Raw genomic sequence first — 15172 nt, forward strand, 5'->3', positions numbered from 1 at the left:
GGGTATGACTATGCATTTTTGGCATTTAACTTTAGGCCATGGCTCTGGCACCAGTTATCCGTTTCTGACCCTTCTGAAGGATATCTGTGTCAGATGTGTTTTCTACTATTTGCAGTCATCTGCAAACTTTGTCAGCCATAACCCTCCTGTGTTTGCTTGTACAAAGTAGATGCCAAACAAGAGTGGGCCCAGGACTGAGCCCTGTGGTACACCACTTGTGACAGGCTTTGAGTCTGACATGCAACTCTGACCCTGTGGGTTCTGTCACTCAGCCAGTTTGCAACCCATCTTGTGATGTATGGGTTAACATTTAAGCCGATGAGTTTTTCAATGATAATTGTATCAAAGGCGGTAGGCTGTATGGACTGCCTTTCCCTCATCAATGGCTTTGGTGACTGTTTCAAAAGTCAACCAAGTTTAGAAGGCATGATCTGCCTTTGACAAAGCCAAACTGGGATGGATCCAAAGTCTGCAAATTGGGACCACAGATCCAGAGGTAAGACTATGATTAAACAGCTGTCCTAGCTGTGGGTTTAACACAGCCTCTTCCTCATCTACCGTTAGAGTACAACTAGCTGCTATATCTAACTTTCATGTAGGTGTCTCGGACGCCAGTATCATGTCCCATAAACTCTGCAAAGCCTTTCTAAGAGGTGTCTTTTTGCTCAAACCCCCAATCAAAGATCCCCCACCTCAGTGGGACTTGAATTTGGTCCTAGCATCCTTGATTCTCCCCCCCTTCGAACCTGCGGCTTCATGCCCTCTTAAGTTGCTCTCATGGAAAACACTTTTTCTAGTAGCCATAACATCAGCTAGAAGGGTATCTGAACTTCATGCTGTCTGCAGTCGTCCTCCTTACTTAGTTTTCCATAAAGACAGGGTGTCCCTCAGGACTAATCCATCCTTCTTGCCTAAGGCTTCCTCTGAGGCAAACCTAAACCAGACGATTGATCTCCCCGTCTTCTTCCCTGATTATTCCAACAGGTCGGAACAAAAGTTACATTTTCTAGATGTTCATCGCCAACTTCGATATTATTTAGACAGGACTAAACAGTTCAGGAAATCTGACCAGCTCTTCCCGTCTTATGCGGAAGGGAAATTGGGCCTTCCAGTTACTAAAGTGTCCCTTTCAGGATGGCTTACCTCTATAATTACCTTAATCTATGAAATCGGACATCAAAAACTGTCTTCAAGACCTAGAGCTCATTCAACTAGGGCATTAGCTACATCTGTAGCTTTTCAGGACAGGCTACCAATAGATTCGATTTGTGCAGCAGCCACATGGGCTTCTCCTCATACTTTTATCTCTCATTACAAATTGGATATGGCCTCCCGAAACAATGCCAACTTTGGTTCCACTGTTCTCGAGTCTGTTCCGATAAGCCACCCGGGGGTAAGATGCTAGGGACGCGGTCCCATCCAGCAAGAATGAAGGCGAGATTGACAACTTAACATTGAGAAGTTATGTACCTACCATAACGTTCCATGTTAGTTGTCTTCTTCTCGCCGCCTTTCTTGCGTCCCACCCTCCTTCCCCCTAGCCTGGACAGACCGATAGGAATTTTTGGGATCTTCCATTGGGGTTTTCCTTCCCACATGTTCTACCACCTCTCTTCTCCCTTTATGTTTGTGGTAGCTTACATACAGGTTTATATAGAGGTGGGTTATTTTTCTCTCTTCTCCATACTATGGGTTTTAGCTATCAAAGAGGGGTCTCACGGAAACTGATAACTGGTGCCAGAGCCATGGCCTGAAGTTAAATGCCAAAAAATGTATAGTCATACCCTTCGGGAAAAACAAGGTAACCCCAAGCTACCATATAGGTTGCAATCCATTAAGCACAGAAGAGGTTATCGGGGACCTGGGGACCCAGGTTGACAGTAGCCTTTCTTTTGACACTCACATTGCTAAAGTGGTTAGAAAGACCTTCTACATTGCCCACCTGATCATGAAGGGATTCACATCCAGATCAAGTGAGGTCATTGTTCCCCTGTACTCTTCACTTATCAGACCAATGATAGAGTACAATGCCCCATTCGGGATGTATCTCACCCGACACCTGCAGCAATTGGAGAGACCCCAAAAGTTCCTCACCAAAAGGATAAAGGGACTCCAAAATCTGTCATATGCTGCCAGACTGAAGAAACTCCAGCTCTGTTCAGTCGCATACCGCCTGCTCAGAGGTGACCTGTGCCTGACATACAAGGCCATGTCCAACCCGGAATTAATGGACATGCTCCACCTCAAAAAATCCAAATCTACCAGATCCACTAGAGCAAGCGACTTAAACCTTAGCACGGATATAAATAGGACATGCTGGAGGGATAGATTTGTCACCCAGAGACTCCCTATGCTGTGGAATAGAATCCCAGTCCATGTGAGGCAGAGCACCTCGCTGGCTCTGTTCAAGAGAAATCTTGACCGGTGGATGGGAGATTGTAGGTTTACACCGGGAATCATCTCTGTCTCACTGCTGGACAGAGGCACAACAAACTAATGGGCACAGTATTTTTTAACATAAGGGGTGGCGTAAGCCACAAAACTTTGGGCTAGGCTTATAAATGCCTTGGGGCAGATAGCCTAGTATAAACCTATGAACCTAAATGAGATCTGAGTAGTTACCACCTAGCATTGTGGGATATAGGGGAGCCTCGAGCTGGTGGAATTAGCTCTCGAGCTTTAGTATTGGCCGAGTCGGAGCCGAGGATCGGCTCCGAACCTATCCAGCAAGAAAGAAGGCGAGAAGAAGATGACTAACCTGGAACGTTATGGTAGGTACATAACTTCTCATTATATGGATTGACAGCTTGCAGGTTAAACAAATTGCTTATTCGGTTACATTGCTGGATGTCTGAGCTGATGGAGAAACGTACCATAAAGGAAAATCTGGAAATAAATTAGCAAAAAGCAGAAACTTTTACTGTAACAGAAACTGCAAAAGAATACCTGACTTAAACTAATACAAACTAAAAATTCTGAATCCAGAGGAAGATCTACAGTTTGAAGCTGTAGTAGTAGGTTGGTAAATTAACCATACCGATGCTCCATATTCTGTGGAGATGATTCAAGCTTTAGAAGATAATCACTGATGCAAGTAAACTAACACAAAGGCAGATGCTCAGAAATGTGAGCAATCTGAACAGTGACAACCAGTCCTTTTGCAAGAAAATAGACCAATGAAATCTGCAATAAACCAAGAGTTGCAGAGAGATTCCAGAAGCCGTGTCTCCAAATAATGTGATAGTTCAACAAGGGCAGTAAAAAAAGCAAGACTAAGTATCCAATGAGAATATTCTTGGTAATATCCAAGTATAGTAGAGCTTTAAAGAAGCCAGCTAAAACTATTCATGTTTAAAATGTTGTAAACTGTTAAGTGTATATTGTAATGTTAATTTCCAGAGACCTAAAGATGAGGAAGTCTAATAGCCTGCAGTCCTCCTCAATAAATGGATGCAACTATGCACATCGTGCAGTTCTTTTTAGTTTAAAAAAGTGGGATGTCTGGTATGAGTAAAAACAGGTAAATGCTAATGAACCAGCCATACTAACTGGCACATTAAGCCTAGCCATGCATCCCAAATCCCAAAAGTTTCAGAAAAATAAGATGGATCTCATGGAAGTTGGATCACACCTAGCGTGCGATATTTATTAATCCACCTGACATAAAAGCAAAAAAGTGAAACTTATTTTATTTTTTATTTTACATTTGTTGACCGGGCTAGTCTAGCTGGATATATTTCCATTTTCAGTAGAGGCCCAGGGAGGAAAGCTCCACATAAAACATAACAAACAGACATGATGATAATAAACACAGAATACAAAGAAAAGAAAAAAAATTTGAATAAAACTTGGTAATAATAAAAAATGGTAATAAGTTCAATAAAAATTAAGGCACATAATCAATAATAGACATGACTAGAATTAAATCAGATTCAAAGCATCTTTCTTAATCCTAACAGGCTGTATCTTAAGGCTTCTGCTATAATAGGAAAAAGTACAAGTAGGAGGAGAAGTAAAAGGAGTAGTGTTGGGTAAAAAGAAGGGAGGTGAAAGTAGTTGAGAAGTAAGAGAAAAAAAGGGGGTAGCAAGAGGAGATAGGAGAGGAGAGAGAAGTAGGTAGAGCAAAAAGGGATTAGAAGGAGGAAGAAAGGTAGATAGTAAGTATAAGCACCCAGTAGGGTTAGAGGGGGGAGAGAAGTATAAGCACCCAGTAGGGTTAGAGGGGGGAGAGAAATCAGTCTGGTGTATTGCATGAACAAAGCCAGTGATTTTGGAAGTACAGTTTGATTTGTTTGAAGAGGGGTAGAGATGTGATTAGAATTAAATCCCTAGGTAGCAAATTCCAAGCTCGGCCTACAGTATTACTAAATAGAGAGTCTCCAGCAAGGTGCGAGCCTTTATAGGTTTGGTCAAGAATTTACAAGAGGAACGAAGGGAGGTAAGATTATTATAAGGGAGTAAAAGCTGTGATAGTATAGGGGTGTTCTCAGGTTGGTATAGAATTTTGTGGTCAATAGTAAGTTGTGAGATTATAATATAGTTTTGTAGTTCTAGCCAGCCTAAAAGTTTCAGGTTAAGGCAGTGATGGGTTCTGAAAGGGTTACCGGTGGCGAAGCGGGCAATGTTATTATAGCAAGTTGCTAGTTTGTTTAGGTTAGTTTTCTTGAGGTTAGTGAAGATGGGAGAGGCATAGAAGAGAGTAGATAAAAGATGGGAGTGGGCAATAGTAGCTCTAGCTGATGGGGTGAAAAAATGTACAAAAACGTACAAAAAATGTACACACTCGCTGAGTAAGCCTTTGCCCAATGGATAAAGTCTGTGTCTTTTACAACACCCCTGAGAACTACTTGTGCAAGGAAGTAACCATTTTTAATGTCAAGGAAGCATGACGTGTCAACAATTTTCAAGTTTAGAGTACTTGAAGTTCCCCAATAGAAAATGTTGAGTTAAATGGGGATTTTAAGTTTAGTGGTAAAAAAGCAGTTATGGGCAAAAAAGGGCCTAGGTGGTGGTATGTAACTAGCTGTGAAGAGGTAATTAATCTTGGTTTGGGTGATACAGACTTAAGTTTAGTCTGTACATCATTAGGAAACTTTGTATTGTAAAATAAAACAAGATTTTAAATAAAATTTCATACATCCTTGAGTGCATTTGCTTTGATATTTTTAGCAGTATACACCTTTTCCATGTGTTTTTATTGTACTGCTAATGCGTTTTTCCCCCTGTTGTGTAAATGTTTAAGCACATAAAGATGAGGAAGTCCAATAGTCTCCAGGGTGTGAACCCTTTCAGGCTGAAGTTGCTTGCAATAAAAAATGTAACTCGCAGCAGTACAACACTGATGATACACACAATCAATGAGAACAAATGTTCTTAACCTTGCAACATATTGGGCAACCCAATCCACAGTATAAAACATTTAATTTTCAGCATTCCAGTCACGTTTTTGATTCCTTCTGGTACATAGAAGGAAAACTATTCATATATCCCTTCCTGTTTAGGACATTATTAAATTTAGAAAATTATTCATTTCATATTTTCGTCTTCCCTCTGAATCTTTCAGCCGGAAGAAGGATAACCATTTGATAATGAATTTGTCCAGATTTCTCTCTGATCTCTTCCTGTACTAAATCTAGCGTCTGAATCACATTGTTTCACTTTGAGAGCCCTAGTTTTTCTTTTAGTGATTTGACTTTTATTCATGATTAGCACTAAACATATTAAAGCCTTGTTTTGCAGGGAGCCATAACTCATAGGAACATATCTTTTGTTAGCTTTATGGTTCTGCAGACATATGCATATCTTTGAGGTTGCTGAAAAAGTTTTAATTACTGGTATGCTAAAAACATATGGTTGTAATTTCCACCATTCATCCCCAACATTCATTTGTAGCTGTTGCAAACAAATGTGTACTGTACCTTGTGTGAAAATATTTATTTATAGAGTTATTACTATGCAAAAAAAAACTCCCAAGATTTAGTGTCATACTTTGGTACTGTCCCAGTAGACATCCATTCCTCAAAAGATTTCCTTTCCTGACTTCACTTTTCATTCTTGCCTTGTTTCATCAGCTACCTCTCAGCCTTATTTTTATATCAGTCTAATGGACAGTTTTTTTAGTGGCCTGATATGGTTGAGTTTCTTGTAATGATTGGACTAGATGAGGGACTTCTGTGAACTTTTTTGCCCCCTGCCTTCTCGTTTCCTTGTATTTTTTTGGTGCACTCACGTTTCCTTGTATTTCTTTGGTACACCCATAACTGCAACTTTACTTTTTTCCAAGTTCTTTGAGAATATAAATATTACAGTATGACCTGAGGAAGCGGTCTTGGCACTACCACCATATTGACCAGGAGGAGTACATGGAATCTGTAATGGCCTGCATTTCAAAATGTGTTTATGATGCAACAGTCATAAAATGCATCGCCATGCGTGCTAAACGGAAACCCTGGCTATCTGGTGAAGTATACGAGCTCCTAAAGGCACGAAATGTTGCATTTAAATGTAAAGACAAGGATGTCCTAAGAGGCCAGAGCAAATCTAAGTGGAAATATAAAGGAGGCTGAGGACCTACAGACGTAAAATTCAGGGACGCTTCTGTGACCAAAGGGACTCGAGACGTCTCTGGCAAGGCATACAAGCTATAACCGACTGCATGCCTACATTTTCCACATGTGGTGACAACACAGAATTTCTGAACAAACTAAACACCTACTTCAGCAGATTTGATATGGACAGCAACACTGTGCCAAATAGCACCTCCTCACTCTGGCAGGGAGCTTATGTCTAAGAACATCTGATGTTCTGAAGACCCTGAGACTAGTAAACCCCAGAAAAGCAACTGGTCCTGATAGTATTGTAGGAAGGGTTCTAAGAGACTGTGCTTACCCAACTGTCCACTGTACTAACATATGTATTCAGTACATCTCTACACCTAGCCATTGTACCCAGTTCCTTCAAAAATAAAACAATTTTCTTACCTAAGAAATCCCAACCGACAAGCCTAAATGATTACTGGCCAGTTGCACTTGCATCAACAATAATGAAGTGTTTTGACTAATTGATAAAGAACCATATATCTCTCCAAGCCTACCTGCAACACTGGATATATTGCAGTTTGCTTATAGATCTAACCGCTGCACAGCTGATGCAACAGGTATAGCACTTCATGAATCCTTGACACATCTAGAGAACAAGAATTGCTATGTAAGAATGCTGTTCATCAATTTTAGTTCCACCTTCAGTACTGCCATCCCCAGAATATGATATCGAAGCTGATCCATGTGGGCATCAACACCCCCTATGTAATTGGATACTAGACTGTCTCATCAACGGACCCCAAAAAGTATGTGTGAGAAATAACAGTTCAATCAGTGTTACAGTGAGCATGGTTACCCATCAGGGCTGCATCCCAAGTCCTCTGCTGTTCACATTGTTGACTCACAACTGCATGGCGAAGCATGAATCCAACAAAATCATCAAGTTCACAGATGATACCCCTGTTGTAGGTATCCTCAGAAATGGTGAGGGAATGACCTACAGGGATGAAGTGGAGCATCTGATAAGCTAATCTGGACTTAAATGCAAGTAAGACCAAAGAATTAATAGTGGAGAACACAGGAGATGCATCAACTTCTGGAAATTAAGGGGGTGGCAGTGGAAAGAGTCAAAAACACGAAATTCCTGGGGATGAACATTTCAAATGACCTGTCTTGGTAGACTCATATTAGCCACACAGTGAAGAAGGCACCACACAACATCTGCACTTCCTGTGGTAAGTGAGGAAGGCAAACCTGTCTCAGTCCCTCCTCAAAGCCTTCTACAGGAGGATCATCGAGAGCATCCTGTCAAATAACATAGTTTGGTATGGTAACTGCAAAGCATCTGACCGCAAGGCTCTCCTGAGGTTAGTAAGGACAACGGAAAGTCATTGGTTCCTCGCTCTCATCCATGGATAATCTGCACAAGACTGTGTGGAAGGGTTAGGAAGATAATCGACTGTCCAACTCACCCTGCCCATAGCATGTACTTCCGCCTTTTCCCGGGCAGGCAGTATCGCAGCTTACACTGCAAAACATGTAAATTGAACAGGAACTTCTTTCCTCTCTCCAAAAGGCTGCTGAACTTGAATGCCAGCCATGATTGCGAATAGTCAGATCAAGGACACTTGCTGCAAAGTATCATCTGTAGTAATCACTCTGGCAAATTGCTTCAATAACTGGTATAGTTTGCCTGATTTCTTATGTAATCACTCTGGCAAATTGCTTCAATAACTGGTACAGTTTGCCTGATTTCTTATGCTATTAATTCCTGAATGTGCAATAGTCACCACTCCATACATGTGCAATATAAACATCAGAGTATATCATACAACTGATTAAGTGCAATATCCAAGTAATCACAATGTGAAGTCAGTGTTTGTAATACTACTAGTATAATGTAGTATGTCTTCCTGTCCAGTTGTGGTAATTTAATATTTTAGTTACTACTGTATGTGAATCAGTTACTGTCACACAAACTATGTTCACTGTTCTGTCTTGCATGGGGAGCAAAGCAGAATAATTTCATTCAGCTTGCACTGCTGTGTATAGCTGATCAACAATATAAGGGCAAAATGGTTCACACTGCCTACCTTGATCTGGTCAAAGCATTTGAAACAATACCAGACTCTGGCATTGTCGACAAACTCAAGAGGTTCGGTGCAAACCTGTATGTCACCCAGGAGATGGCCAGCTTGCTCACAGACAGGGCACGGAAGTTAAAATTGGGGAGTCCACCTCTATAAAGGGGGCAGTCGCAAGTGGAGTCTGTCAAGGATCAGTCCTTGGACCACTCCTTCTTTTCTTTTTTTTTTTTTTTTTTTTTGCGATTTACTTCTCTGAAGTCAAGGCCAATGTCGATGGTCTCCAGCTGACTAATTTGCAGATGATTGCAAATTAGCTGTCATTGAATCCCATACTGACACAAATGTTGCACAAGAAGGTGCGTCATAGACAAATGACTGGTGTCAGAGCCATGTTTGTTTTTTGGGGTTGGGTTTTTTTGGGGGGGGGTTTGGGGTGTGTGTGTGTGTGTGTGTGTGTGTGTGTGTGTGTGTGTGTGTGTGTGTGTGTGTGTGTGTGTGTGTGTGTTGATAATACCTATGTAGATATTCTGGGTTAGAAACATCTCACTCTGTCTAGAATTGTGGGACCTTCAGCATCAGTCATCCTGCTCATTCTTAGAAATCTGGCCTAGGCCTGAACCATTTTCTGCCCACTCATTTTTATCAAATGGCTTTGGGGTCACTTTTTGGATCCCAACTCTCTTTAACCCATTTATTTTTATGTAGTTTTTGAAAAGTATTTTGGAAGAGGGGGGGATGTGCACCCTCCCTGCTTTTAGTGATTTTTAACCCCCTCTTCCTTCTTAAATTTGAACTTTTGGGCAAGTTCCTCAAACGATTTGGTTACTTCTCTAAAGCCATGTGACTCAAATAGTGAGCTTTTCTGTGTATGAGAGTGGAGAATAAGGCATCCCCACTCCATCATACAGGGAGGCTCTGCCCTTTTACTTTATCAACAATAAGGTACCTTCTCTTCTGTAATGGGGTAAAACGCTTCAGATTTTTTTTTTCATTGCATTTAATCCAGTGATGTCTGACTGCACATCTGTCTGTTGTTGAAATGTGTTGCTCAGCTATATGGGGCTCAGAAATCAGTCCTCCTTTCAGGATCTTTTTTTCCTCAAGATTTTGATCAAGGTTCTTATGGTGGACACTGTTATTGCATAGTTTTGCTATTGGGTGGTCTGCGTAAGTATCCCATCCTTTGTGAATGTTCAGCAGAATTTGCCAGAAGGCTCAATGCGGTATAAATTTATTTGTGTTTGGTTAACCAAAGTAGTAGACCGACAAATTGACTCATTCCAACCACCGTCCTGGAGGCAAGGAGAAGGCAATGGTACAACAAAAGTAGTACAAGGTTGGTTGTTGAGAGTACTGTAAAGTATTATCATGATGTGTTTTAAATATGTTAATGTGATTTTTAAGTCTTGCGAGCAAGAAAGTCCAGATGGGCAGAAAGTATGATGCACAGAAAATCTTCGAACACACAGCTCACTGTACTCCAGGACATGAAAAAAGAGAAGTTTACTCAATAGCACTTGGTTATGTGGGCAGAGGACTCGCTATGCAGGTAATGCTTGGGCAGAAGGTTTAGTTATTTGACACCCTTGAGCAGAAGGGTTTCGAGTAACTAAAACTGTCTACATCAAATAAATGAAAATATACATAACTGCCATACAGGAATTTATCTTCTCAGATCACTACTGTCAGGTTAGTGTTCATCTACCCTGTATGTCTCAAATCTTTAACTCAAAAGAATTAAGGCGAAGGCTAAATACTGGTGGACAAAGGACCCAAGATCAGGAACAGCTATTGCCTTTATATACTCTGCATTTGCTAGAATAACAGGGTTTGCATTAGCTTTTTCTTTCTTTGAATGCCATTAAGTCTGAGATCTGCATTGTTTTTTTGGCAAAATTTGAAGAACCGGCCAAAATGTGACCAAAAATGTTGAGGATGTTCTGCAAATTTGGGGATAGTAGGGGACATAGATATGCCTGCCTAGTCCATCCACTTGACTAATATTGCATCCTGGTTTACTATGCAATTGAAAGCTTTATATGCCATCCCATACATATATGCAAAATAAAAAAATAAAAAAACTATGCGCTATAGGGACAGTTGAGAATTTACGTGCTTGTTACGTATATTTGTGCACACATTCCCATCTGTCAAAACAAACTTCACTGCAGCACTTGAACACACCTGCGGCATAACTGGCCCATGATTTTGGGAATCCTTCCTGACCACATGGGGGGTGCAGAGTGGCCTGCCCATCTGCAAAAACATAGAAGATAAATTCTTGTTTGAAGTTTGAGTTTTCAGAAAATCTATCACATTGTCTCAACAATATGAATTTCAAGTTTCTGAAAACTTGAAATTCTGACATATATCCATATACACACAGACAAACATACGTGTGTGTATGTAATAAAATTTACATTTATTATTATTATTATTTAGTAAATGTATTCATGTGCTTTACCCTATCATGCCTCCTGGCATGTTCTCCTTCTGTCTCAGGCTGTCACGTGAGGTAGCCTGAGCCAATAGGAAGGGCTCTTCACAACATTCTGCAGCAGCCCAGTGAGATGCTTATTTCTATTTCTTCCAATTGACGCCATTTCTGCCAGTCAAACCAGATTGATTATGAAAGTCTAATGCTGGGCTGTTTTCCTAATAGTCCAGTAACTGGATGAAGCTGATTTTGTTCCTCTCCTATCTCTTTGGAGCTCTGTGCATGAGAAGAGTTTCTCAGAGCCAGAACAGACACTCTTGGGAGTGTATTGAGTTGGCAGACTTTAAAATTTACCTTCAAAATGCTCTCTCAGAAGTATTGCGAGAGCAAATGGCTTTAACGAAGGAAATCCTTCTTTTTGAGCTGGGGCACAGGATCCGAATTGCCTAGATGTTAGTAAGGCGCTTAAGTTTAACTCTGGATGCCAAAATTCAGTTAGTAAAAATGGAAATCAAAATCTAAACCAACTATATTTGAAGTATTGAATAATGTAAGAGAATAACTGGAAGAGACATCTTTTAAAAAAAGGGAAGGAGCAAATTACATGGAAATTGAATTTATGGAACACATGCAGAATAATAATCAAAGGAGTGAGGTTTAAGGAAAGGCAGGAATGGAGCAATTTATGTTGAAATGAGAGAGCGGTTATAAAGTTGATATGTATGTAAATGGAAAAATGTTAATATGGTTTGTTTTAATTTCTGTTAGTGTGCGCGCCCATGTCTTAAGTGATAATAAAGATGTTTAAGAAAATCTACTTCAGTTAAGGTATGTAGAGTTTAACTGAAACTTGAGATGTATTTTTAACCACATTCAGCATCTTGTCTGTCTTCAGAAATAACCCAGTCTGCTCTTCTGTCAAAATACATTCCTTTATTACAAACCTGAAACATAAGATGATTTGGGTGCATCTCATGTAGTCTCTGCTTTAGATTTCTGCAAACCAAATACATTTTAAGGTTGCATTACCTGGCACAGAGTCCAACCCTGTTAATTTTCCGGTCTGCAGTTGTTTGTAGTGTTCATGCCCCCACTGGATAACTTTGTCTGTTACTTATCTATCCAGGCTACTTTAACAGATTCTGCACAATGGGGCTCCTTTCCACTACCACTTCTGACCTCACTCTTTAATGTTAAAACTCAAGAGTTGTCTACTCTATGGGCCATGGATTTAGCTCATTATTTCAAGCGTCTCCACCAGTGAGGATCCCTTCTCACACTTCTAATAAGAAGGTACAGTATTGGATCCTTGTATTGCAGAGCATACCTCTCAACTGTCCACGTTTTTGCAGAATGTCCAGATTTTTACCTAATTTTTGGCCTGTATCTCATAAAATTGTGGTTTTCTGGCAAATCACTAGCAAATCATTGAGGACTAAAGTCAGAAAATAATGGCAGGCATTTGTGTTTCCGACTTAATATCCTTCAGAGAATTCATGCTAATGTAAAACATTTTAGTCTGTCAAGTTTCTAAGTTTGTAAGCGCAGTATTTAGAAAGTGTCCCTAGTTTTGGGCCTTAGGGGGAGGATATTGTCCCGATTTCTGGCTTTGAGTTTGAGAGGTATGCTGCAGAGCAGTAATTACCTCACTTTTCTGTGGATTTTTCCCGACATGTTTGGCTGCAGTTTGCTCCATACCTCTCAACTGTCCAGATTTTTAAAGACTGTCCAAATATTTGCTTCATATTTTTGGTCAGTTTCTCATAAAATTTGTGATTTTTCTGGCAAATCCATTGAGGATTGAAGTCACTAAATAAGACATTTGAATTTCAGATTTCTTATGCTTCAGAAAATGCATGCTAGCACAGCACTGTTTATTCTAGCAACTAAATTTTATAAGAATAATTAAATGGTCTCACTTTCGGCCTTTGTTCCTCCATTATTTTTTGCTGTGCCAGATTTCTTGTGTTAAGAGGTTGATAGGTATGGTTTGCTCTCGGTCTGAATATCTTATGCCTTGAGGACTTCTGCCTGCAGCTTTAACCCTTTCCCTTGTACTGTGTCACAGTAAAAGTATGTGAATATTCTATAAAATGATGTTTAATGAAATGTAAAGCAGTTTGCCTTTGCTATAGAAAGAAACAAAAATGTAGTGAAAGAAAGCAAAACTATTCAGTCCTTTAGCAGCTTTAACAGTATTGCTCATTTCAGGTATAAAGTTAATGTTCAGGGCTGCCCGTCTTAAATGCTTCCTCCCATTCTTTCACTAGTGGAAGTAGTAGTGATAAGAATCTTCTACCAACAACTCTCTGGTTAGGCAAATCAGTCTCTGTGACCAAGACTTCCACTGGAGACATGGTTTCCCCAAAGCTATATCCATCCAAGAACAAACTGTTTTGACATGAATGTGCACCATTGTCCATGTGGGATTGGTTAGCATAATGGTTATCTCACAGATGCAAGATGCAAAGTTTTGATTCTAACCTCTGGTTATTAGCTAGGTTTGTAATCTGCAGAGTGAAAGTTCCTTTTTTTTTTTTTTAGGTTCACAGACAAATAGTAGGCTAACACCACTGTCAGTGGGATGGAATGACCTAATAGATGTCTTTACTTCACAGATACAAAGTAAGAGATTTGATTTTGACCTTTTAATTATTGGCTAGGCTTGTATTCATGTGCAGAATAATAGGTTCAAAGATAATTACTAGGCTATCACTCTTGCTCTAACAACAATGCAGAATGCAAAAACTCCCTCACCAGCCTCCGTAAGAAGCTGATATCCCTCATAAAAATCTTAAAAGCTAGTTACGAAAATAAAATTGCCAAAAGATTCCAAAGACAACCATAAGGCATTCTCTAGTTATGTCAAGAATCTAAATGGCAATGCTCAGATCTGCTCTGAGCTACAACAGAATGGCATTATACTGATCCCAAGGATATTGCTAATATCCTGGCAGATTGATTTAGTGCCAACTTCACCCCCTAAAGGGCCCATCTCAATACCAAAAGATTGCCAAATTCCGGTAATCGCAGCCACACAGGTAGAAACCGCACTCTCCAAAGCTAAGAATACAGCATCCATGGGACCCATCCCAGGCTGTGTACTACATGAACTACAAAATGAACAGGCACCTCACCCAAGTGTCATGTTTAATCATAGCCTCACCTCAGGCTTTGTGCCCACTGAGTGGCACACAGCTACAGTTATCCCACTCCACAAGGGGGGATCCGCCTTGGATCCTGGGAATTACCTTCCCATCAGTCTGACGAGCCTGATCTGCAAGGGCATGGAACGCATTATCATGGAACTTATAAACTAAGACATTGGCAACCTTCAAACACTGGACTCCACCCAGTTTGGGTTTGTGAAGGGCCGATCTTGTCTCCTGAATCTGATTGACTTCTTCGATCAGTCTCCAGAGCTGTGGACGAGGATAAGGCGGTCCACACAGCCTATCTGGACCTCGCCAAGGTCTTCGACACCACCCCCACTGTGGAATCCTAGATAAACTTACTAAGCTGGGCATAAATCCCTACGTTACTTGATGGGTTGCCAACTGGCTTACTGACAGAACCCAGACTGTAAAAGTAGCAGACTCCAAATCCACCTCCAGACAAGTGGAGTATCTCAGAGTTCAGTCCTGGGACCACTCTTGTTTGGCATCTACTTCTCTTTAGTACAGGCCAACACTAAAACTCTGGCTAACAAAGTTCGCAGATGACTGCAAACTGGGAGCCATTATTAAATCCCCAAATGATGTGGATATTCTACAAAAGGGCCTTAGAGAAACAGATGCCTGGTGCCAGAGCCATGAGCTCAAGCTTAATGCCAAGAAATGTATAGTTATCCCCTTTGGAAAAAAACATTTACCCATGAATTACCACATAGGTGGCAGTACACTAAACATCAAAAGTGTGATGAGAGACTTGGGGGACACAGGCGGACAGTGGTCTCACTTTCGATAACCACAACAGTCAGGAAATCCTCAACAGTCAGGAAATCCTATGTGGCACACCTCATCACTAGGGGCTTTTCATCCAGAAAAAAGGAGGTCATTGTCCCACTGTACTCATCCCTCATTAGACCCATTATGGAGTATAATGCCCCG

General features: G+C 40.6%; 1 protein-coding gene across 3 annotated transcripts in view; it reads left to right on the plus strand.

The window, feature by feature from the left end:
* Window positions 1-15172, plus strand: part of CCHR2.PART1H1orf159 (chromosome chr2.part1 C1orf159 homolog) — a 603467-nt gene that overhangs the window by 215839 nt on the left and 372456 nt on the right. Inside the window, exon 1 of one of the 3 annotated variants that reach the window (XM_044063077.1) lies at window positions 13613-13688. The exons of the other annotated variants lie outside the window; for them this stretch is intronic. Coding sequence (XP_043919012.1) covers window positions 13665-13688 — 24 coding nt within the window. The 5' untranslated portion in view covers window positions 13613-13664. Of the gene's footprint in view, window positions 1-13612; window positions 13689-15172 lie in introns of those variants that run through there. 3 annotated transcript variants of the gene reach the window in all.

Source organism: Protopterus annectens, chromosome 2.part1 (genome assembly GCF_019279795.1).
Source record: "Protopterus annectens isolate FY-2018-M chromosome 2.part1, PAN1.0, whole genome shotgun sequence".
NCBI classification, from domain to species: Eukaryota; Metazoa; Chordata; order Ceratodontiformes; family Protopteridae; genus Protopterus; species Protopterus annectens.